General features: G+C 35.0%; 1 protein-coding gene across 6 annotated transcripts in view; it reads right to left on the bottom strand.

Annotated features, from left to right (window-relative positions):
- NOL4 (nucleolar protein 4) overlaps positions 1–26,911 on the bottom strand; it is a 400,651-nt gene that overhangs the window by 109,321 nt on the left and 264,419 nt on the right. For 4 of the 6 annotated variants that reach the window (XM_057699287.1, XM_057699288.1, XM_057699286.1 and 1 more), the window contains one exon: positions 6,030–6,209. In XM_057699287.1, coding sequence (XP_057555270.1) covers positions 6,030–6,209 — 180 coding nt within the window. Of the gene's footprint in view, positions 1–5,111; positions 5,304–6,029; positions 6,210–26,911 lie in introns of all 6 variants that reach the window. The other 2 variants (XM_057699284.1, XM_057699285.1) reach the window with 1 other exon arrangement.

Below are 26,911 nucleotides of genomic sequence, written 5' to 3'. Positions count from 1 at the left end.
TTTGAGTGAAAGTAAGGTATATCCATACTAATAATGGCTAAAATGACACAGATCACTGAAACTGAGAAAGCTAAAGAACTGTGAATGTAGAAGATTAGCTATCAATATTATTAACAAAGCCATTATAGGATGTAATTAAAAAGAAATACTATGAATAGAGAACTTAGAGGATGGTATGAAAGTATCCTGGGGGATGGTAGATGACATCTATAAAAGAGAGGGCAAAAATTGGTACAAATAGCAGGTGGGGAATTCAAACAAAATGTGTTTGCTAATTAGCATCAATTAAGTTAATTGGTCACAAAGAGAGAAACCTGCACAGTTGTGCTCAAGATGCACGAAGAATATTGTGAATAATAATGGTTGCACAGGTATAAAGTTTTTAATCAAGATCTTGTATGAAGGGCTCAGTATATTTCTGATCAAATTTTTAGTATAAAGAAGAATTTTAACTCATTTTTTATAATGGCTCTATTTGCTAAAGAATAGTGTCACTGTAGCTTTTGCAATGCCTATAACATCTGTGAAAGCTGTGAATTGAAGACAATTCTAATCTCTCTACTTTAGTCTGCATCAGACAAGTAGAGACAAAGGATGTAATTAGTTCAGTTCCCTCAAAAATGTACTATTTCCTAAACATTAAATATTTATTTTCCAGTGAAAGAACTGTGAAATCAGAAGGTCAGATATCAAAATTACTGAGGGTAATTTAAAAAAATACTATGAATAAAGAACTTAGAAGATGGCCTGAAAGTATGATGTTTCCATAATTAGATTATTTACACATTTGTTTTTAAATTTATATCTCTTTTTCCTCCAAATAGATATTAGAGCTACCAAGGAAATATGTAAGCTAAAACAAATTCAACAAACAGATAATTGAGACCTTAGAAAGATTTTTGCCTCTGAACGTCCTCACAGGCACAAAAGTGAACATAGATAAGTTAATGATGAGAAAACATAACAGCACTCTATTTCTGCAGCAGAAACACATTGTTTTTCATTACATGCTAAAAGAGAGTTCCAAAATGATAACATTTATAGTGGATATTAAATAGCCTAGTGGACAACGTCCCTGGCAAAATTTTACAAAAAATAGCACGAGACTTAATTCTTCAAACATAGTCAACTACATAATATTAAAAAGTAAATAGATAATTTTTCAAGAGGCTGAGTTTACTGAATTCAAGTATCTAGGCTACTTGATCTAACTTGGTACAGTGTCAAAATATAAGACATAGGAGGAAGGATGGACTGAAAGTCTCTTAGACTATCTCTCCCAAATATTTTCATTTGAGTTTTATAAAAATACATCTAAACATATGCAGCATGGTGAAAGAGTCTCTAAACAATGCAAACTCAGAAAATAAAAAGAGAAATCATGTCACATAACACAAATAATACTCAGGTATGGGCCAACCTCACCTTGATCCTAAAGCTTTCCTTTTATGATTTTATCTGTTATGCTCTTGAATTTAAGATCAGGACACCTTGGAGAAATACATTTATTTTCTGGAACATTCAACAAATATTCTTCAGAAAATTAGCTGAAGTAATTTGACAGTCAAAGCTGCATAATAGAATCCATAATGATTTGATATATTTGTCTAAGGGTTAATATAATGGCTGCTTAACTCTGGTTCTTAAAATCTAATGAAAACTAAGACAGTACTCTGTATAAAACATTGGATTTATTTTTCATAAGACATATCCTTTTATATTCAACACTGACTAATTTACAATTTGAGATGATTGGAAACAGTGAATTAGTGAAAATGTGTAGCAAAGCATCATAATATGGTGATTTAACTTCATGCATTATAGAGACTGTTGAAGCAGCGACATAAAAATTTTGGCTACTTAAGCGACTAAGACCTTTGGGGGTCTTAATAATTTCAGTGAAATAAGAATGCATGAATATATACTCTAATATTTGTATGCATTCAGTGAAGTCAATGAAAAGTATTTGTGTTGTAAATTCTTAAGGGATAGTGTAGACTAATTAAACATGAATAGATTTTGTATTAATGATAGCAAAAATTAGAGTGAACGCCAAGATTCTCAAGTATAGTACTAACATAAATTGTGATAAACCACTTCTATGGGAATATCTCTGAATTTCTTAATCAAAGTCAGTAGGAAAGATATAATTCAGTATTTTGTGCTTCTCTCAAAGAGTTTTGGCTTAGAGACCCTAAGTAATTGGATCAGCTAAGCTTGCTGAATACCACTTTCATTTTATAATAACGGAGTCCCCTATCAAATAATCTTACATTTTCGAGTTCCATTTTACAAATATATTAAAAACTTCTTTAGGTTGCTTTTTTGACTTCTGAAGTACTACAAAATAGTTTGCTTGTAGAAATAATCCTATCTTAAAAATGATACGTTTTCCTCATGTCTACCTACAGCAAAAACGATAAAAGAAAGCATATTTTTAATGTTCTTTCAATTATTAAAAACCGTTGATATTATCTTATATTAAACTTTAGAATTATGAAGGCAAAAATATTAAGGTACAATATTTAGTTGTAATTACTATCTGCCCTAGTCATGCCTTTTCATATTTGTTCTAGGTAAGGATGAGTGTTCAAAATGGTGACCCGCTCCATGACAATGAAGCAATACACAAAGCAAACCGTAATTCCAAGTGTTAACTAGATGCCAAATTTAATTTTTATGCCAGTAGTACCTCACTGAGTAATGGATTTTTTAAAAGTGAGCTAAACTGCAATACCAATTTTCATCTGTGTTTGTCACTTAACATTTATTTATATTAGGCCTTATATTATCACTTATGCATTTCACTTCCCACAACTTGTAACTTCAAAGAATCATGATGATCAGGGAATATGTTAAATTTTAACTAACAAGTTGGGCATCTCTGGCATTTCTCATTATTTTGTATGATGTTATACACATTATACATGTGTTGAATAAGTGAACAAAAAATGAACAAGTGAAAATTATTATCAACAGCATTTCTTTACAGCATTATTGCCTTCAAGGTTAGTTTGTAAACCTACTTGATTTCATATGAACTTTTTGTCTTTCTCTATGCATAGCACAAAGCTTACAACAAACAGATTTTCATATTTGGCAAATAAATACAACTAACAGAAAACCTGTGATTATCTCAAATACACCTCTGAGAAACTTAGTTCTACATGACAATTATTTTTTTCTCTTAAAGAATGATTAATAAATGGAAAATAAGATAAATTTTACCAAAGAAAGAAATCTCTAAATAACATTAAAAGATTAAGAAGAAATAGTAGTGCCAGATGCTGGTAAATAAAATCTTGACATGTGACATTATTACCTTCACTGTTACTGAAAGAGGAAAGTATATATTGTGCATTTGTGCACTGAATGAGACATATTTGGTTTCTACTGGAATTTTATATCAATTGCCAATGTGATGATGAACCAGGTGTCAAAGCCAGGATTCTGGGCTTTTATACCCGGTTAGATATCCTTTTCATCTGTCATCTTTCTCCTATTGGGTGATAATAATTTTCAAATAATTCAATAATGGGGGAAATAGCTGTATTTTCTTCAAGCAATTTCTCCTCTCTTACACCATACCACCTCGACTCTCATAATTTAATTAGATCAGGCACAGCTATGCTATTTTGTGTTAAAATAATTTAGGCACAACAAACTCTAACTTCAATATGATTATTCTGGGAAGTAAATTCTTAAATGCAGTGTTCTGTGACTTTATAATACAAATATTTTGGACAGCTTTTATCAGATGATGGATTAAATAATATTTGGTTGATTATACTTTCCGAGTTCAGATTTATTGAGTGGTTACGCAATACATAGTGGCTACTATGTGCCAAAAATGACTTGTTGAGCTTTACATGACAATTTATATAATCCTGTCTGCACTATAAATTAGGGATTATTCTCAGTTCCAGAGAAGGGACCGGAGCTCAGGAAGCTGAAGTAACTTGCCTGGGTCACACAGCTACAAAGTGATGGTTCCAGAACTCCAGACCAGCTCTCTGGGGACCGAGGCTTGTGTTAGTGACCATCTCGGCTGACTGCCTCTCTATTAGAAACAGCTGTTTTTCTTTTAAAAAATCAAAGATATTTTTATAAGCCATTGTATAAAAATAGATAATATGGGATTTATGACTTGTCATTCATTTCATTTATATCTGAAAAATGATTTCTCATATACAAAATACTCTGAAACCTCTCCTATATCTATATCAACTATACCAGCTCCTGCTCCGTCACACCTAGTACGCTGGGGCACTGATCACAAACACGAAAAGTCTTGGCTGTACAGAGCCTTCTCAAAAGTACAAACAAAAGAGTTTCAGAAAATTTCTAATACATGACCATACAAACACACAAAAAATACAAAGAAATTTGAAAACTACATTGTAAAAACTACTTCGAGGTATAACAACTCAATCAAGGTGAGACAGAATAAAGTTCAAAAGAACACTGATATTGAATTTCCACCCATAATATCTAACACTGGCATCATATCATCCATCTATAAAGCCAGCTGAATCGCAAAGCTCACGTTCACCATCCACAAGACAAGCACACAAATATACAGAGTACACAAAAGCCGTATTTTTCACATAAGGATTTTCATTCCCTGACCTTTGCTTTCAAGGCCTGCTATTTGTTAAATGTTGCTGTGAAAACGGTTTTACTTAGATGGAGCCATCCATTTCCTTTTGTTCCAGAGAAAGCCGTGCTCACATGCCACCTAAAGCACCCGCTGGTGCTTCCGTTCAAGACTTGATTAAGCTTAGATCTGCTTTCGCAGTAACAGAAAGAAACACAAGAATGAGATGCTGGTTCTCACTGGTGTTCACTCAGATGACCCTCATTTCCTAGGACATGGTACCATGTGGGCCTGTGAGCACTGGTCTTACAAGGTATTCCTTATCGAATCAACAAAGGGGAGAAATACTTCAGGAAGATGGAAAGGAGAAAAAACAAACAAGCAAACAAAAACCCCTTGGACCTGACGTTATGGAAAAAATTAAAAAGACACTAAGATGAAAAAAAAAATCGTGTCATGGTTTACATGTGGGATTTGGATGGAATCTAGGGCTGTGTTTTAATTCAAAACTCACCATCTCAAAACCACTTCTTTTCATCCGCCTGCAGGACTTGAGGTAAGTACGTATGCGTTTTCGGGCACGCTCTTGATACTCAGGGAATTGTCGCCTGCATGAGTCAATGATAGCCTGGATCTTTTCTTTGGGCTGCTTAGAGATTGGGACCATTCGGTCCAAGTTTTCATCTACAAACAGCCTGACAAACATCTGTTGGCAAGAGGGAGACAGAGGAGAAGGGTTTGGAGGGCTGCTCTCTGCTGTTCCTAGCTTCCTGTCTTGATTACTGATAGGAAAATACTCTTTTCTGGTTTATGCACTGGAGAACTTTGCAATGGAAAGCCAGAAATCTTAAGCAAACACCTTTTAAAGACTTTCTAAATGGTTGGATTAAAATATATAGAGAGAAAGAGAGAGAGTAAGGCAGACAGACAGACAGACAGACAGAAAAGTATAGACTATTGCGTAGAAAAAAATCAAGAAATAACAGTAGACTGTGACGATTAAGCACCCCATAAAATTCTCTATCAATAATAAATAGGACTGTTACATTGCTACACTGCACAGTATACTAATCTCAGAAAACAAACAATTGACTCTTTTGTCATGCATAATTAGATAAGCTGGGAAAGCAAAAAAAATAACGGATGATGGGCAGACTCTTCCGAGGGATAAGCTGAGGCCCCCTTCATCCGCTAGGTAAACATGCATACTCACACAACACAACTGCAGTTTTCAGCTCACATTTGGCTTTAAAATTCTAAACAAAACACAGCAATTCTGGTGTCTGGTTGGCAAAGAGTGTTTCATGTACTTTTTAAATCCTTCTGTAAATTAAACAAACATGTCTCTAAAATATCCACATTTACCAACAAGCAACAACATGAAAGTGAAGTGGTAAAAATTCAGCCACACTGGGAGGGTGGCAGGACTCACATTAAAAGCTTTCAGCCGCTCAGCCTCCACACCATCTGTCTCGTTAACTTTCTCAGCATCTTCGTGGTCATCGTGGTCATCTTCATCCTCATCTCCCCTGTTTAGGGACAGGTCCTCAGCACCTCGGTCTACACTCTCATTTTTGCCCGAGTCATAGCTTGAATAGCTATGTGCGGGGGACTGAAAAGAAAAAGGGAAATTACTGCTTTGAAATTCCTTGCACACACTTATAAATTTTGTTTTACTTTTAATGTCAACCGTTTCTCAAAAATCCAGTTTAAATAAGTTGATGATTCCAGAGCTATGGCTATTTTAATTTAAATCAAAATTAAGTTAAATGAAATCAAATTAAAAATTCATTTCCTCAGTCACACCAGTCACATTTCAAGTGCTCAATAGCCATATAGAACATTTTCATAACTGCAGAAAGATTTACTGAATTTAGCTTTTCGAGAGCAATTACTGTTTTCATTCAATATACGTATTCCAAACCAAACCAAACAAAATAAACAACCAAAAAATCAAATCTGTAATCAGTTTTGTAAAAGAATCACTGAATCACATATTCTTGGATATAGAAATGACCTCAGAGCTTAGTCAGTCTAATTGCATTAGTATTCTTGAAACAGATAAGGAAAATTGAGGGGTAGGTATATTTAATTGATTTGCCCAGCAAGAACTATACAAAATATTGATACTAGGATTGCTAGGACAAGATGCTTGAAAATCAGTTTATAATTTGTCTGTGAGTCTAGAGATGGCATCTAATTTTGGTTTAGAAAAAAAGAACTAGGTTTCCTCCTAACCATTTAAGCTTAGTGCTTCATAATGTACAAAAGCCAATGCTAAATGTACAAAAGCCAAATGCCAACCAAGACAATTTTCACAAATGTTGGTAATGGTGTCCAAGACCAACCATGGGTCCTGCTGTGGTATCTTTTACTTCTTTGTTAGCCCAGCACCTGTTCCTTTCAGAATCAGCCCCTGCTTTGCCAGGTCAAAGTGCCAATCCTATGGGTACCACCCTCCCTAGGCAGGAGCGCTTCAACTTCACCTCTAAGTGAAGAAAGTGTGCCTGTAACTACAATCAAGTTGAATCCAGCAGAGCTAAGCAGAATAGAAACAGTCCTGATCACGTCATTTGAGTATCTAGATTCAACTGTCTGAAATTAAATTAACCCATGGACCTTTCAGCTGTGTGATACTATATCCTCTTCGTCCCCGCCCTCCTTTATATTTTTTGCTTAAATCTTTGTGTTTCGACCATTTGCAATGGAGCTTGGACTAGTACAGAAATCAATCATTACAAGGTCAAATTGCTGACCCAGATTTCACATATGATGACTTAGATACCTAGGTGGCCCCAGCTAAATAGATAATAACATTTCTGTAAACAATAGCAGCTATTCTCAAATCTATCAACATAGTCAACTGCTTTTGAAAGACCTTTACAATGGGAAATTTTAAATCATCAGCATTCAAAAATGCCTCTGTGCAATGATAACATATGTGTTGGATGCTTTGAGGATTGCACTAACATATTATTACTGCATAATCAGATGAGGAATAACAAAACTAGAATAGGTCACTGACATTAAAAGTGAAAAACCAGCATATTTTTATAGTTCAGATCATTAACAAGATGGAATTACCTAATCAAATATAAGGCAGATATTCTGTGGGTTTGAAAAATATAGTATATATGCTTTTTAAATGACAATGTGCAATATTTAAAAAGTATTGTGATATACTTATCTGAACGCAAATATGCTGGGCTAATCTATTCTTTTTTTTTTAAATTTTATTTATTTATTTATTATTTTTTTAGGGGTACACCAAGTTCAGTCAACTGTTTTTATACACATATCCCCGTATTCCCTCCCTTCCTTGGGAAATATGCTGGGCTAATCTATTCTTTTTAGATACAATGTGAGACATAGAAGCCAACCGTCTGCTACTAACAGCACCACTTGGAACCATGAAGGATTTATAGCCCTAGTCACTCAGGGTAAAGAAAACCTATCATAGATCTGAGAATTTTCAGAATCTAAATTTAGAGCAAAATCAATGTTTTTTTCTTCTACGATATAAACTGAAATTATTGTAACTATGAATTCTGTTTCTCAGATGGAGTGTCATTTCTCACCTGTCTCACTGTTGAAGAAATAACTAGCTTTCAAGGCCAATCAGATTAAGCTCAATTTCCACAAAGATTCCCACTTCTACCTGAGTCAACTTCGATCTTTCCCTCCACTGTGAACTATTAATATCCAATGGCATTTGACACAGAATTAAACACCACCATTGCTCTATACTTTTCACTGTTAATATGCAAGTTAGACTGAGATAGGAGTCAAAATATAGCCTTCCACCTTTTCCTTCACAGCATCTAAGAAAGGCTCTCTACAGAGCTGGCACTTTAGACTGTAGTTTTCCTTTTACTACAAAAGTCTTTGGTCTTTAAATACGGGGGAGTGAAGCTAAGCCACAGACTGAAAGAAAATATTTGCAAAAGACACATCTGTAAAAGGACAGTTATCCAAAAATATGCAAAGAAACTAGAAACGCAGTAAGAAAACAAACAAACCGATTAAAACGTGGCCAGCGACCTTAAGAGACACCTCACCTAAGGAGATATACAGACGGCAAATAGGCATATGAAAAAGCTGCTCCACATCATATGTCATTGGGGAAATGCAAATTAAAGCAACAATGAGATATCACTACACGCCTATGAAAATGGTCAAAATCTGGAACAACACAGACAACACTAAATGCTGGAGAGGATGTGGAGCAACAGAAATGCACGTATTGCTAGTAGGACGCAAAATGGTACTGCCACTTTGGAAGACAGTTTTGCTTGTCTTCCAAAACTAAACATATTTATCATATGATCCAGCAATTGTGCTCCTTGGTATTTACACAATGAGTTAAAAATCATGTCTACACAAAACCAGCACATTAATGTTTCCAGCAGCTTTATTCATAATTGCCCAAACCTGGAAACAACCAAGATATGCTTCAGTAGGTAATGGATAAATAAACGGTGGTTGATCCAGTTAATGGAATAATATTTAATAGTAAAAGAAATGAGGTATCAAGCCATGAAAAGACATAGAAGAACCTTAAATACACGTTATTAAGTGAAAGAAGCCAATGGAAAAGACCATATTGCATATTTTCAACTATATGACATTCTAGAAAAGGCAAAACTAGGAACAGTAAAAAGATCAGTGGTTGCCAGGGTTTAGGGGGTGGCGAGCGATGAAGAGATAGAGCACAGAAGATTTTTAGGGTGATGAAATTACTCTGTATGATACTACAGTGGTGGATATATGTCATTATACATTTGTACAAATCCATAAATGTATAATACCAGGAGTGAACCTTAATATAAACTATGGACTTTTGGTAATTATAATTCATCAGTGTAGGTTCATCAATTGTAACACATGTACCACTCTGGTAAGTAATGCTGATAACAGAGAAACTATGCATGTGTAGAGGGAGGTGGGCATATGGGAAATCTCTGTACTTTTCTCTCAATTTTGCTGTGAATCTAAAACTGCTCTAAATATAGTCCTCTTTAACAAATGGGGAATTATGGGTATTGGGGTGATAATATATAATCAAGCAATAAAAGTTACTAGTGGCCTCCTAGTAACCCACATATGGCAGTCACTGCCTCATAAACCTATGTCACGTCAATAAAACTTTGGATGATCATACCCTCAACAAGCCTGCATTTCAAGAACAGTTATTTTCATATTCCATGTGTAAATCCAAAAAATCCAAATTAGACCTTAAAAAACACAAAGATATAAAGAATTATAACTTATGCCCTGTGGAAGATATATACCTGCTTATCCTCAAAACACAGGTGCTGGTATATGGGGACAAGATTAGATTTCTGCTTAGTTATATATTCCATTCATTCCTCTTGAGATAACATGTGACCATTCTCAGCAAAGAAAATACATTTGCACTTTTCTTTTTTCACATTTCCCACCCAAATAGAACTGTCAACTCTGGACCTAGAAAAATTCCCACAGAGAGGAAGCTTAACTTTACATTTAAAGAAAGTCTGCTTACTCTGTGGTCAGAGAATTTCACCTCTTTGGTTAAATTTATTCATAATTATTTTATTCTTTTTGATGCAATTGTAAATGGGATTGTTTTCTTAATTTCTCTTTCTGATAGTTCATTATTCATGCACAGAAATGCAAGAGATGTCTGTATGATGATTTTGTATCCTGAAACTTCACTGAATTCAGCAAGTTATTTTTAAAATATCAGTTATTCATTACTGAATCTACTGGGCACTCTTGGCATCATTAAAAGTGTGATTACCAGACACTGCGTGCCTTCTAATGTGATACAAAATGAAGCATACAGCACAACTTAGGAAGCAAGCTTATGAAAAAAAAAAGAATTTGAATCAAATCAAACCTCAGTCTAGAAATAGTGGTTCTCAACGTGTCCCTGTTAGATCAGCAGTAACTGCATCTCTGGGAACTTATTAGAAGTGGAAATTATTGACCTCCACCCCAGATCACCCGAATCAGACATTTTGGGGCCAGACCCATAATCTGTGTTTTAACATACCTTCCAGTGGGATTCTGATGCAGCTCAAGTTTGAGAATCACTAGTCTGAAGCTAACTTCCATTTATAGGAAATGAGGCAGATAAAATAATATGTAAAAGACACAAGAGAAAGTAGACAGACAAATCCAAAATATGAGACATTGTGCAGGACAATTGACTTTGGTTCAGCAATATGTAAGTGACACAGGAAAAAAAGTGACATATTAGAAGAGATTTGGGGACTTCCTTGGTGGTGCAGTTGTTAAGAATCCACCTGCCAATGCAGGGGACACAGGTTCAAGCCCTGGGCCGGGAAGATCCCACATGCCGAGGAGCAACTGAGCCCGTGTGCCACAACTATTGAGCCTGTGCTCTAGAGCCCGCAAGCCACAACTATTGAGCCCACGTGCCACAACTACTGAAGCCCGCATGCCTAGAGCCCGTGCTCTGCAACAAGAGTAGCCACCGCATTGAGAAGCCCTCGCATCACAATGAAGAGCAGTTCCCACTCACAGCAACTAGAGAACGGCCATGAGCAGCAATGAAGACCCAACGCAGCCAATAAATAAATTAATTAATAAAAGAAAAGAGATTTAAAAAGTTTAATAAAAGGAAATGTGTTGAATTTTTTGTATCATGATTCAAATAAACTCAATGCCAAAAGGCAATTTTGAGAAAGTTGGGAATATTTGACTATGAAGAGGTTATTAGATGATAACACTGAATACTTTTTAATGTATTAGATTAGATGTAATGACCTAACAATTGGTTAAGTAAATATTTATATACGAAAATGTCCACATTTATTTGAGGCAGAAATTGAGGAATGAAGGGATGAAATGATGTGGATATCTGGGATTTGCTTTTAAATACTGCAGAAAAAAAAGGAAAAAAGTGAAAAAGGAAAACGTGGAAAGTCAATCACTGTTGAATTTGGGTGATGGGTATCAGTAGTTCTATGTATTATATTCTCTATTTTTAAATGATTTTAAACTTTCAAAATGAATTTTTAAATGTATAAATTTTGTAATTAGTTTTATATCTCCTCCATTCTGAATATTTTTACATGACAGTCATTTATTCAAAAAAATTTAAAGAAGCATTACTTAATACCTAGAGCACTGTTCTAGGCTCATAGGATTGAATGGATCCAAATTTTTTGAGGTCTGAACGTTATGAAGTTTGGAGAGGGGGTGCATTTGAAAACAAAGATATAAAAGTATTTAATTAAAATGAGAAAAACCACAATAAATTACAACATACTAAATAGCTTATAAATGCTACAACCATCACAAAATGTAGAAAAATAATATTTTAAAAATTAAATAAGCCCATCTCTATGCTACTGTTTCCTTTCCACATTTCTTGGCTGCATGCTCTTTGATTGCTTCTTCACATGACAGTGATTTTGTACTATCATATTCAATACCGAGAAGAGAAAAATATTTCAGTCTTTACTTTAGCATATCTGATGTAAATGTGTCTTCTATTGTTGATAGTTTAGAAACTTTCCTTTGCTCTTCAAATTAAATGTCGCTAATATCATGCAAATTGTTACACTGCTTTCAGGTGAGGAAATCCTTAATCTAGTTCCTTTCATATTTAGGGCATCTTAAGTTTTCTTGATAAGTGACTGGTGTCTTCATTAAAGTGACATTTATGAGTTTTATGTTTTCTTCAAATCCATTGTGAAATTAGTCTTCTTCCAATGTGTTAATATAATTCATTTCTCTTCATTAACTATTTTTCTTATTCCCAAGGAACTGCTGTCTTTAGTAAGGCCTGAATGCTTTTATTACAAGTCACTTACTTCTCAGTGTCAAAATGTCTATCAATTTCACTTCTCATTTTTGTCGATTTTTTTATATTCCATTAATATTTTCTCTGTTTTCTCTCAATTATTTACCAACTAAATATAAAAACAAAGCCTTTATATTTCAAATTAAGAGTCTGTAATCTCTCACTTATTTTATTCAAAATGTCTAAAACATCTTTCCAAACGGCAACTGAAATGTCATATTCAACTGCATGAAGGGTACATAAGATACCTCTGTATTATTACTTACGATTGCATGTGAATTTGCAATTACACATTTGAATAACCAGGAATTGGTATTTGTTATTTTGTTTACTGATTTACCATTGCGTATATGCTGTCCTAAGGTTGAGATTAATTCTAATAAGCAGTTTTGGATGATGTCACATTTGACACTTCATTTTGACATTTGCCAAGTGTTTGTGCAAAAATTAATAATTACTTTGAAGATTCCCATGAAATTTTAGTTATGTGAAAATCACTCCATTTCATAACCACTGAAAGGAAATCACTCTCACTTCATTTTAAAAACCAGAGCTACTTTTTTGGCACTTCAAAATGATATTAAATGTTTTTTTCAAGCTTGTTCTTTAAGGTATTAGTTGGCTAGCATGGCGGTGCTTTCATTTTGGCATGCATCAGAATCACCGAAAGGATCTGTTAAAACAGAGAGCACTGGACCCCATTCAGTAGGTCTGGAGTGGGGACCAAGAATTTTGATTTCTAACAAGTGCCAGATGATGCAAATGCTGCTCGTCTTCATCCATTTGAGCTGCTGTAACAAAAATACTATAGATTGCATGGCTTATACAAAAACATTTATTTCTCACAGTTCCAGAGGCTGGGAAGTCCAAGATCAAGCAGCCATCAGATATGATGTCTGATGAGAACCTGCTTCTTGGTTCAAAGGTTATAAAATTTGTCAACAAGAAAAATAACTTAAGATGATGGTTAACTGTTTAATGTCTAATCCAAGCATAACTGCTAAAAATTTTTAAATAAATGTAAATAAGATCAAAGATTATACTATTAAACTAAATAATGGATATGCATTATATCGTTTCCAATTAAGATAACGTACTGAAACATGAACTGCTTAAAATAAGTTTACCTACATTTGGTTTTTAAATTTTTACAGAGAGACAAAAAATGCTTGGGTTTATTAACAAAATGGCTTTGTCACATTAAAAATTATACTACAAATACATATTTCTAAAAAATATAAGTTTTTCCGCAAAAGACCCCAAATAGCCAAAGCAATCTTGAGACAGAAAGACAGAGTTGGTGGAATTAGGCTTCCTGACTTCAAACTATATTACAAGGCCACAGTGATCAAGACAGTATGGTACTGACACAAAAATAGAAAGGAAGATCAATGAAACAGAATAGAGAACCCAGAGATAAACCCAAACACATATGGGCACCTTATCTTTGACAAAGGCAGCAAGGATATACAATGGAAAAAAGATAGCCTCTTCAATAAGTGGTGCTGGGAAAATTGGACAGCAACATGTAAAAGAATGAAATGAGAACACTTCCTAACACCATACACAAAAATAAACTCCAAATGGATTAAAGACCTAAATGTAAGGCCAGACACTATAAAACTCCTAGAGGAAAACATAGGCAGAACACTATGACATACATCAAAGCAAGATCCTTTCTGACCCACCTCCTAGAATCACGGAAATAAAATCAAGAATGAACAAATGGGACCTCATGAAACTTAAAAGCTTTTGCACAGCGAAAGAAACCATAAACAAGACAAGAAGACAACCCTCAGAATGGGAGAAAATACTTGCCAATGAAGCAACTGACAAAGGATTACTCTCCAAAATATATAAGCAGCTCATGCAGCTTAATACCAAAAGAGCAAATAACCCAATCCACAAATGGGTGGAAGACCCAAATAGACATTTCTCCAAAGAAGATATACAAATGACCAACAAACACATGAAAAGATGCTCAACATCACCGATCATTAGAGAAATGCAAGTCAAAGCCACAGTGAGGTATCACCTGACACTGGTCAGAATGACCATCATCAAAACATCTAGAAACAATAAATGTTGGAGAAGGTATGGAGAAAAGGGAGCTTTCCTGCACTGTTGGTGGGAATGTAAGCTGGTACAGCCACTATGGAAAACAGTTTGGAGGTTCCTTAAAAAACTAAAAATAGAACTACCATATGATCCAGTAATCCCACTACTGGGCATATACCCAGAGAAAACCATAATCCAAAAAGAAACATGTACCATAATGTTCACTGCAGCACTATTTACAATAGCCAGGACATGGAAGCAACCTAAATGCCCATCAACAGATGAATGGATAAAGAAGATGTGGCACATATATACAATGGAATATTACTCAGCCATAAAAAGGAATGAGATGGAGCTATATGTACTGAGGCGGATAGACCTAGAGTCTGTCATACAGAGTGAAGTAAACCAGAAAGAGAAAAACAAATACTGTATGCTAACTCATATATATGGAATCTGAAGAAATGGTACTGATGAACCCAGTGACAGGGCAAGAGTGGAGATGCAGATGTAGAGAATGGACTTGAGGACACAGGGCTGGGGTGGGGGGGCGAAAGGGAAGCTGGGATGAAGTGAGACAGTAGCATTGACATAGATACACTACTAACTGTAAAATAGATAGCTAGTGGGAAGTTGCTGTATAACAAAGGGAGATCAACTCAATGATGGGTGATGCTTTAGAGGGCCAGGACAGGGAGGGTGGGAGGGAGTCGTGGGAGGGAGAGGATATGGGGATATATGTATAAATACAGCTGAGTCACTTAGGTGTACCTCAAAAACTGGTACAAGATTGTAAAGCAATTATATTCCAATAAAGAGCTTAAAAAATTTAAAAAATAAATAAAAACTGTAAGTTTTTATAATTATGTACTAATAAAATTTTTAACCTAAAATGCAATGCTAATATATGATAGTTCACAATTGCTACTACCTAGTTTTCACTGGAAAGTAAAGATTACCAACAGTAAAAAGCTTATAGTACACACACCAAAAAGACAGTTCCTGAACTGGGAACACTCAAACCAAAACATGGAATGAGGATAAGGGATATATTGTTATAAAGCAACTTACAAGGAGAGGAGGCGGTGATAGTTTATTCTTCACGGTATTTGGTTATAATATTAGAATTTTCTTTTTTTTTAATTTTTTTTTGGGCTGTGCCACATGCCATGTGGGATCTTAGTTCCCCAACCAGGGATTGAACCCATGCCCCCTGCAGTGGAAGTGCAGAGTCCTAACCACTGGATCACCAAGGAAGTCCCTAGAATTTTCTTAAATGATAATGATAGGGAACCTGTAAATTGTTACCTCATTTCAATTTGGGGGAACAGTTTAAATTTTGCTTATGATTTTTCAGAGACATAAGCAAGAAATGACCCAGGTCAAGTTAGTCTCACAAAATAAGCTAAATTAAAGCTTTGCTTATATGAGTAAACTGGTTTTATCTGCTCAGGAAATTTTCAAGGTTGGTTTCCACTGGGTTTCCTTCCTTCCTTCCTTCCTACCTCCCTTCCTTCCTTCCTCCCTCCCTTCCTTCCTTCTTTCTTATGCTGAGACAATCATTTTATTTAGGAAAAAGTTACTTTTTCTCCCTTACCAAAAAACAAACAAACAAAACCCCTGAAACCCCACCAAAACCCAAAACCAACCAACCAAAATTGTCCTTCATATCTTTCCTTATCCAAAAAACACATTCTATCTTCTTTACTTCCTTTTCATATACAGTTGTTTTCTTCTACCCTTATTATTACTAGTAGTTTTATTTTACACATTGATTATAAATTTTAATTACTAAGTACCACTGTTAAATGGTGAGTCAGAAGTAGAAAAGACAGATATCTCCCTTGCTATTTTAAACCTAAAAAATATTCTGATGAATATAATTTAACTTAGTAGTGATAGACAGTCATCTATAAGAAGCAGTTTTTATGAGGATGGAGGGTCTTAGAAACATGAAATGAAATCATACTGAGGGATTCAACACTAAACAGATAACAAAGTATCTTAGATATTAACACACATTTCCAAGCAAAAAAGACAAGAAATATTGGTCAGACTGCACAAAATCTGATGGAGTGGGGATAGGAAGGAGAGTATAAGCCATCATTCTAAAATGGTTTGGAACAATTGATTCTCATAACTTTCTCCTGGAACACATGCCTAGGATGCCAATGGTTACTGAAGTTTCTGTACCTAAGAAAATAATTGTGCCATCATTCTGCTTATTCCACTTAGAAATAGAACCCATAAGTCAAAAGCAGCACATTTTATTTGAAGTTACTATATACTTCTATGTGGAGGAATTGTTCCTGAGAGAATCTTATATGTTTCTTAACCAATTTCTTAAGGTTTTATTATTACTTACAAATGATGACAGAAATATGTGCTAGGGATGACATTTCAGGTTTCTTTCAACCCCAAGCTGAAATGCTTATACCGTTTTTGAGAGAAAGAATCCAACAAAGTGTATGTTCTTGAAGCTTCTAGAGATAGATGTCAGGGATACTGATTTTATGTTTTATTACAAGGTGAGAATATAATGATATTATAGAAGTCTTTTGATCTGATAAGTAAAGATGTGAATCCTTGGTTTAACTCTTCTTTCAAAGTTTCAAACACAACTATTTAAGTTATTAACCTATCACCCTAAAGGAGAAATCCCCAAAGGGCAAAATTCCTCTTCCAATATCTCACTTTAGTCCTACAATTAAAATAATAAAAGATAAATGTAAGTATCAGATCACAGAACATCTACTTTAAATAACAATTAGATTTTGCTAGGTACTTCTAAAAAAATGAAAAATGTTATACATACTATTAATGTATGTTCCCCCAAACCTTAAATTGACTTTAATACTATCCCATATGCTTTTAGAAAAACAATTTTCTTTCTCTTCTCAGAATTCAAATTTAGTTGAAAGTGATCTTTGGAAGTGAACTGAACTCCTAATCATTAATTCCATCACTGACAATTCAAATGGTTACAATACTGTAGTGGTTTGAAGGCACTATTACTATTTTTATTTACAAGCCAGTGGGGTTATATAAATATTTTCACAATATTTGGTAATAATTCTACCATCCTAGGCTTTAGACAATGAAAAACAATTGGTATGTGACAAAATTGCCAAGCCTGATGTCAATTTTAGAATCCTTTTAACTTGCATATTAAATATTTAATCTTGTTTCATTTGTCTTACTTTTAAAATGAGTATTAGTAGTAAATAACAGCAATATCATCATCAATAATAGCAATGATAATAATAACTATGTGTGGGTTAGTAGCTGCTATATTAGATAGCACAAACCTTTACTGATGACCTTGACATTAAGAGAAATGTGAGTCTTTGTCTAGGGCAGAAGCTCTAAATAAGATATAATTCTGTAAAAGCATCCCAGAAATCTTGGCATTAAGGACAAATTTCATTTGAGTTCTTGGAATTATATGTCAGCTTTAGATCTGTTCACAGCAGTAGACTTCACTGAACATTATCCAAATCCAAATATATATATGTATATTAATTACACATATATTTCAATTATATATATAATTTTCAGATCTTACAGAAATATGAGACCATTTTCCTTTGATATTTACTTCTAAAGGGAGGTGTCTGGGAAATGGCCAACTGTAGAACAACAACATGTAATGCACATAAACTTTTACATTATAAATGTAAAATCTGAAAAGTGAGACTCGAATAGACATCATAGCATGCTTGTTCTTAGGTCTCTGGGAGAAAATTAAAAACAAAATCAACGCTGCATTCCCTTTTGAATGTAAAATCATTAGAAGAAGAGGGTAAGAAGACCATGATAACTAGTAAATGAGAGTACTATTTATCAGTTATCTCATCAACATTTCAGGTTTATTCATGCTTAAATAACATACCTGACACAATCTTATCCTTTATAGTTGTAAATGAAATTATCTGTACACCTATTTTACCCATTTATTAAATGCCCTAACCATATTATCTGACTCCATGACTGGTTAATTATACAGTAACATACTACCTATTACAAAAGTCTTGAATTATAAGATGAAAAATATTATTATGTTTGTAATATTTTAAACCCTTGGTCCTAGATATGTTTGGAACTTAGAAATTTTTTGGATTTAGATAGAGCATGCAGAGCATAAACTAAACAGTTTGAAATATCTCAGAAGCACTCTATAAAATATATTAAGTTTTCTCTATAAAATCATATGACTATGTACACTAAAACAGATAAATAAAGACCATAAACAGCTTCATGGCAATTCAGGTCAGGTTTTGCCAAACATGAGTTTGCCACAAATTCATGTTAAAAAAATTTATTTCTGAGAGCTGTTTGGTTTTTGAATTATGGAAAAGGAACTGTGGGTTTGTAATACAGTAAAATCTTAAGTGTTTAAATTAGATATTATTTCTAAGATGCCTGTTTATAAAGCAGTTTTAATAAATTACAATTATTTAAATACCTCGAAAATCAGACCCAAATATGGCAGGGATGTTGGCATTATCAGACCAGTAATTTAAAAAACTATGCTTAATATGCTAAGGACTCTAATGGAAAAAGTAGATAACATACAAGAAGAGATTAACAACTTAAGCAGAGAGGTGATTTCCAAGAAAGAATAAAAAACAAAACTATTAGACTACATTTTAGACCATAAAAATACCTTAGCACTCAGACCACAAAGGAATTAAACTAGAAATGGATAACAGAGATACCTGAAAAATACCCAAATACTTGGAGATTAAACAACATACTACTAAATAATAAATGAGTCAAATAAGTGAGTCAATTTTCAGAAGAAATTTAAAAATACGTTGAACTTAATGAAAATGAAAATACAACTTATCAAAATTTGTGGTATGCAGCTAAAGCAGTGTTTAGAGGGAATTTTGTTGCATAGAATGTATATAATAGAAAAGTTCTAAAATAAATCATCTAAGTTTCGATCTGAGGAAACTTGAAATACAAGGAAAATGATATCCAAAGTAACCAGAAGAAAAAAAATTTAAAAATTAGAGCAGAAATCAATGAAATTGAAAACAGGTAGATAATACAGAAAAAAATCAATGAAACTAAAAGCTGGTTCCTTGAAAAGATCAGTAAAATTTATAAGCGTCTAGTCAAGCTAATAAAGAAAATAGGAGAAAGAAAGGCACAAATTATTAATTTCACAAATAAGACAGGGAACATCCCTATAGATCCCACAGACATCAAAAAGATAATAAGGAAATACTATGAACAACGCTATGCCCACAGTTTTGGTAACCTAGATGAAATGAACTAATTCCTTGAAAGACACAATCTTCAAAAACTGACATGAGAAGAAATAGACAATCGGAAATGGCTTATATCTATTAAAAATTGAATCAACAATTAACTTTCCAAAACAGAAACCATGATACCCAGATGGGTTCACTGGTGAATTCTACCAAACATTTAAGGAAGAAATACCAACTTTCTATAATCATTTTGAGAAGACAGAAGCAGAGGAAGTATTTCCTAACTTATTCAATGAAACCATTTCCCTAACACCAAACTAGGTAAACAAATGACGAGGAAACTACAAACCAATGTCTCTTATGAACTTAGGTGCTAAAATCCCCAACAAAATATTGCAAATTGAATCCAACAATGTATAAAAGGAATTATACACCATGATCAAGTTGTATTTATCTTAGATATGCAAGGTGGGTTCAACATTTGCAAATCATTTAAGGTAATCCATCACATGAAAAGATCAATTACATGAAAAGAAAAATTAAATGATCATATAAATAGATGGAGAAAATCATAGGACAATATCTAATAGCTATTTTTGATATAAACTTTCAGCAAACGAGCAGTAGAGGAAAACTTCCTCAATTGGATGAAAAAAAAATCTACAAAAAACCTACAGTTAACATTATCACACTTACAGTGAGAAACTAGAAACTTTCCTGATAAGATCAGGAATAAGGCTAAGATACTCTCTACCACCACTCCTTTTCAATATCACACTTATAAAACTACCCTTGTTCACAGATGACACAGTTGTCTAGTAGAAAAACTAAAATAATTGACAAGAAAAAAACCTTCTGGCACTAATAATAGATTATAGTAAGGTTGCAAGGATACAAGATTAACATATAAAAGTCAATTATTTCCTACATACAAGCAATGAACAAATGGAATTCAAAATTAAAAACACAGGAGAGACGATTCAAGATGGCAGAGTAGAAGGACATGAGCTCACTCTCTCTTGCAAGAGCACCAGAATTACACCTAACTGATGAACAGTCATCAACAGAAAGACACTGGAACTCACCAAAAAAGAAACCCCACATCCAGAGACAAAGGAGAAGCCACAATGAAATGGTAGGAGGGGCGCAACTGTGATAAAATCAAATCTCGTAACTGCTGGGTGGGCGACTCACAAACTGGAGAAGAGTTATACCACAGAAGTCCACCCACTGGAGTGAAGGTTCTGAGCCCCCTGTCAGGCTTCCCAACCTGGCAGTCCAGCAACAGGAGGAGGAATTCCCAGAGAAACAGACTTTGAAGGCCAGTGGGATTTGATTTCAGGACCTCCACAGGACTGGGGGAAACAGAGACTCCACTCTTGGAGGGCACACAAAAAGTAATGTGCACACCAGGACCCAGGGGGAAGGAGCAGTGACATCATAGGAGACTGAATCAGACCTACCTGCTGGTGTTGGAGGGTTCCCTGCAGAGGTGGGGGGCAGCTATGGCCCACTGCAGGGACAGGGACACCAGCAGCAGGGGTTCTGGGAAGTACTCATTGGCATGAGCCCTCCCAGAGTCTGCCATTAGGCCCACCAAAGAGCCTGTAAGCTCCAGTGCTGGGTCGCCTCAGGCCAAACAACCAACAGGGTGGGAACACAGCACCACCCATTGGCAGACAAGCGGATTAAAGGTTTACTGAGCTCCACCCACCAAAGCAACACCCAACCCTACCCAACACCAGTCCCTCCCATCAGGAAGCACCCACAAGCCTCTTAGAGAGCTTCCTCCACAAGAGGGCAGATAGCAGTATCAAGCAGTATCAGCAGTATTTTCTTCCCTGGAACTGAAAACCACAGCCACAAAAAGATAGAGAAAATGAATAGGCAGAGAACTCTATACCAGGTGAAGGTACAAGATAAAACCCCAGAAAAACAACTAAATGAAGTGGAGATAGGCACCCTTCCAGGAAAAGAATTCAGAAAAATTACAGTGAAGATGATCCAGGACTTTGAGAAAAGACTGAATGCAAAGATCAAAAAGATGCAAGAAAAGTTTCACAAAGACCTAGAAGAATTAAAGAACAAACAGAGATAAGCAATACAATAACTGAAATGAAAAATACACCAGAAGGAACCAAGAGCAGAAGGTCGAATAAGTGACCTGGAAGACAGAATGGTGAAAATCACTGATGCGGAAAAGAATAAAGAAAAAAGAATGAAAAGAAATGAAGACAGGCTAAGAGATCTCTGGGACAACATTAAAGGCATTTACATTCGCATCATAGGGGTCCCAGAAGGAGAAGAGAGAGAGAAAGGACCTGAGAAAATATTGGAAGAGATTATAGTCAAAAACTTCCCTTACATGGGAAAGGAAATAGGCACCAAAATCCAGGAAGCACAGAGAGTCCCAGGCAGGATAAACTCACAGAGAAACACGCCAAGACACACAGTAGTCAAATTCAGGAAAATTAAAGCAAAAAAAAAAAAAAAAATTATTAAAGGCAACAAGGGAAAAATGACAAATAACATATAAGGGAACTCCCATAAGGTTCACAGCTGATTTCTCAACAGAAACCAGGAGTGGCACAATATATTTAAAGTGATGAAAGGGTAGAACCTACAACCAAGTTTACTCTAACCAGCAAGGATGTCATTCAGATTCAATGAGGAAATCAAAAGCTTTACAGACAAGCAACAGCTAAGAGAATTCAGCACCACCAAACCAGCCCTACAAGAGTTAAAGGAACTTTGCTAATTGGGAAACATAAGAGAAGAAGAGGACTTATAAAAACAAAAACAAGACAATTAAGAAAATGGTAATAGGAACATACATATCGATAATCACCTTGATTGTAAATGCACTAAATGCTCCAACCAAAAGACATAGACTGGCTGAATGGACACAAACACAAGACCCATATATATGCTGCCTACAAGAGACCCACTTCAGACCTAGGGACATATACAGACTGAAAGTGAGGGGATGGAAAAAGATATTCCATGCAAATGGAAATCAAAAGAAAGCTGGAGTAGCAAAACTCATATCAAATAAAATAGACTTTAAAATAAAAAATATTACAAGAGACAAGAAAGGACACTACATAATGATCAAGGGATCAATCCAAGAAGAAACAATTATAAATATATATACACCCAATATAGGAGCACCTCAATACATAAGACAAATGCTAACAACTATAAAAGAGGAAATCAGGACTTCCTAGGTGGCGCAGTGGTAAAGAATCTGCCTGACAATGCAGGGGACACAGGTTTGAGCCCTGCCGTGGGAAGATTCCACAAGCCCGTGTGCAAAAACTATTGAACCTGTGCTCTAGAGCCCGTGAGCCACAACTACTGAGCCCATGTGCCCATTGAAGCCCATGTGCCTAGGGCCCGTGCTCCACAACAAGAGAAGCCACTACAATGAGGAGCCTGTGCACCACAATGAAGAGTAGCCCCTGCTCTTGCAACTAGAGAAAGCCCTTATGCAGCAATGAAGGCCCAACGCAGCCAGTACATAAATAAAATAAATAAATTTATTAAAAAAAAGAGAGGAAATCAACAGTGACACAATAATAGTGGGGGACTTTAACACCCCACTTACACCAATGGACAGATCATCCACACAGAAAATTAATAAGGACACACAAGCTATAAATGACACAATAAACCAGCTAGATTTAATAGATATCTATAGGACATTACATCCAAATACAGTAGATTACACTATCTTCTCAAGTGCACAAGGAACATTCTCCAGGATAGATCACATTTTGGGTCATAAATCAAGCCTTGGTAAATTCAAGAAAATTGAAATCATATCAAGCATCTTTTCTGACCACAATGCTATGAGATTAGAAATCAATTACAGGAAAAAAACAGTAGAAAACATAAACACATGGAGGCTAAACAATACGCTACTAAATAACCAAGAGGTCACTGAAGAAATCAAAGAGGAAACCAAAAAATTCCTAGACACAAATGACAATGAAAACACAATGATCCAAAACCTATGGGATGCAGCAAAAGCAGTTCTAAGAGGGAAGTTTATAGCAATAAAATCCTACCTCAAGAAAGAATAAAAATCCCAAATAAACAATCTAAGCTTACACCTAAGGAAACTAGAGAAAGAAGAGCAAACAAAACCCAAAGTTAGTAGGAGAGAAATCACAAAGATCAGAGCAGAAATAAATGAAATAAAAACAAAGAAAACAATAGCAAAAATCAATAAAACTAAAAGCTGGTTCCTTGAGAAGATAAATAAAATTGACAAAACTCTAGCAAGACTCATCAAGAAAAAGAGGAGGAGGACTCAAATCAATAAAATTACAAATGAAACAGGAGACATTACAACAGACACTGAAGAAATAAAAAGGACCATAAGAGACTACTATAAGCAACTATATGCCAATGACATGGACAACCTGGATGAAATGGACAGATTCTTAGAAAGGTATAACCTTCCAAGACTGAATCAGGAAAAAAATAGAAAATATGAACAGACCAATCATAAGTAATGAAATTGAAACTGTGATTAAAACTCTTTCAAGAAACAAAAGTCCAGGACCAGATGGATTCACAGGTGAATTTTATCAAACATTTAGGGAACAGCTAACACCCATCCCTTTCAAACTCTTCCAAGAAATTTCAGAGGATGGAACCCTCCCAAACTCATTCTATGAGGCTATCATCACCCTGATACCAAAACCAGACACAGATACTACAAAAAAAAGAAAATTACAGACCAATATCACTGATGAATTTAGATGCAAAAATCCTCAACAAAATACTAGCCAACAGAATCCAACAACACATTAAAAGGATCATCACCATGATCAAGTGGGCTTTATCCCCAGGATGCAAGGATTCTTCAATACACGCAAATCAATCAATCAATGTGATACACCATATTAACAAATTGAAGGATAAAAACCACATGATCATCTCAGTAGATGCAGAAAAAGCTTTTGACAAAATTCAACACCCATTTATGATAAAAACTCTCCAGAAGGTGGGCATGGAGGAAACCTACCTCAACATAATAAACGCCATATACAACAAACCCACAGCAAACATCATTCTCAGTGGTGAATAACTGAAATCATTCCCTCTAAGATCAGGAACAAGACAAGGATGTCCACTCTTGCCACTACTATTCAACATAGTTTTGGAAGTCCTTGCCATAGCAATCAGAGAAAAAAAAGAAATAAGCGGAATCCAAATTGGAAAAGAATTAGTAAAACTGTCACTGTTCGCAGATGACATGATACTACACATAGAAAATCCTAAAGATGCCAGCAGAAAACTATTTGAACTAATCAATGAATTTTGTAAAGTTGCAGGATACAAAATGAATACACAGAAATCTCTTGCATGTCTATACACTAACAATGAAAGATCAGAAAGAGAAATTAATGAAACAATCCCATTTACCATTGCAACAAAAAGAATAAAATAGCTAGGAATAAACCCAACTAAGGAGGTAAAAGACCTATACTCAAAAAAGTATAAGACACTGATGAAAGAAATCAAAGACAGCACAAGCAGGTGGAGAGATATACCATGTTCTTGGACTGGAAGAATCAACATTGTGAAAATGACTTCACTACCCAAAGCAATCTACAGATTCAATGCAATCCCTATCAAATTATGAATGGCATTTTTACAGAACCAGAACAAAAAGTCCTGAAATTTGTATGGGGACACAAAAGACCCTGAATAGCTAAAGCAATCTTGAGGGAAAAAAAAATGGAGCTGGAGGAATCAGATTCTGTGACTTCAGACTATACTACAAAGTAATCAAGACAATATGGTACTCACACAAAACCAGAAATATAAATCAATGGAACAGGATAGAAAGCCCAGAGATAACCTATGGTCAACTAATCTATGACAAAGAAAGCAAGGATTTACAATGGAGAAAAGGCAGCCTCTTCAATAAGTGGTGCTGGGAAAACTGGACAGCTACATGTAAAAGAATGAAATTAGAACACTCCCTAACACCATACACAAACATAAACTCAAAATGGATTAAAGACCTAAATGTAAGGCCAGGCACTGTAAAACTCCTAGAGGAAAACATAGGAAGAACACTCTTTGACATAAATCACAGCAAAATCTTTTTTGACCCACTTCCTAAAGTAATGGAAATAAAAACAAAAATAAATAAGTGGACCTAATGAAACTTCAAAGCTTCTGCACAGCAAAGGAAACTAGAAGCAAGACGAAAAGACAACACTCAGAATGGGAGAAAATATTTGCAAATGAATCAACAGACAAAGGATTAATCTCCAAAATATATAAACAGTTCATCCAGCTCAATATCAAAAAAACAAACAACCCAATCAAGAAATGGGCAGAAGACCTAAATAGGCATTTCTCCAAGGAAGACATATGGATGGCCAAGAGGCACATGAAAAGCTGCTCAACATCGCTAATTATTAGAGAAATGCAAATCAAAACTACAATGTGATATCACCTCACACTGGTTAGAATGGGCATCATCAGAAAATCTACAAACAGTAAATGCTGGAGAGGGTGTGGAGAGAAGGGAACCCTCGTGCACTGTTGGTGGGAATGTAAATTGATACAGCCACTATGGAGAACAGTATGGAGGTTCCTTGCAAAACTAAAAATAGAGTTACCATATGACCCAGCAATACCACTGCTGGGCACATACCCAGAGAACACCATAATTCAAAAAGACATATGCACCCCAATGTTCACTGCAGCACTATTTACAATAGGCAGGCCATGGAAGCAACCTAAATGTTCATCAACAGATGAATGGATAAAGAAGATTTGGTACCTATATACAATGGAATATTATTCAGCCATAAATAGAATGAAACTGGGACATCTGTAGAGAGATGGATGGACCTAGAGACTCATGCAGAGTGAAGTGATTTAGAAAGAGTAAAACAAATATCGTATATTAACACATATATGTGGACTATAGAAAAATGGTACAAATCAACCTGTTTGCAAGGCAGAAATAGAGACACAGATGTACAAAACAAACATATGGACAGAAAGTGGGGGGAGTTGGGGTGGGGTGAATTGGGAGATTGGGATTGCCACATATACATTACGTATAATAAAAAAATATGAAATTGTACACTTTAAATATATGCAGTTTATTGTATGTCAATTTATCTCAATAAAAGTGCTTTAAAAAATGAAATAAAATAAAAACACAATATCATTTTCATTAGC

Source organism: Hippopotamus amphibius, chromosome 11 (assembly GCF_030028045.1).
Source record: "Hippopotamus amphibius kiboko isolate mHipAmp2 chromosome 11, mHipAmp2.hap2, whole genome shotgun sequence".
In the NCBI taxonomy this organism is placed as follows: Eukaryota; Metazoa; Chordata; class Mammalia; order Artiodactyla; family Hippopotamidae; genus Hippopotamus; species Hippopotamus amphibius.
Note: the sequence above shows the minus strand (reverse complement) of the source record. Positions and strands in the feature narration are given on the sequence as shown.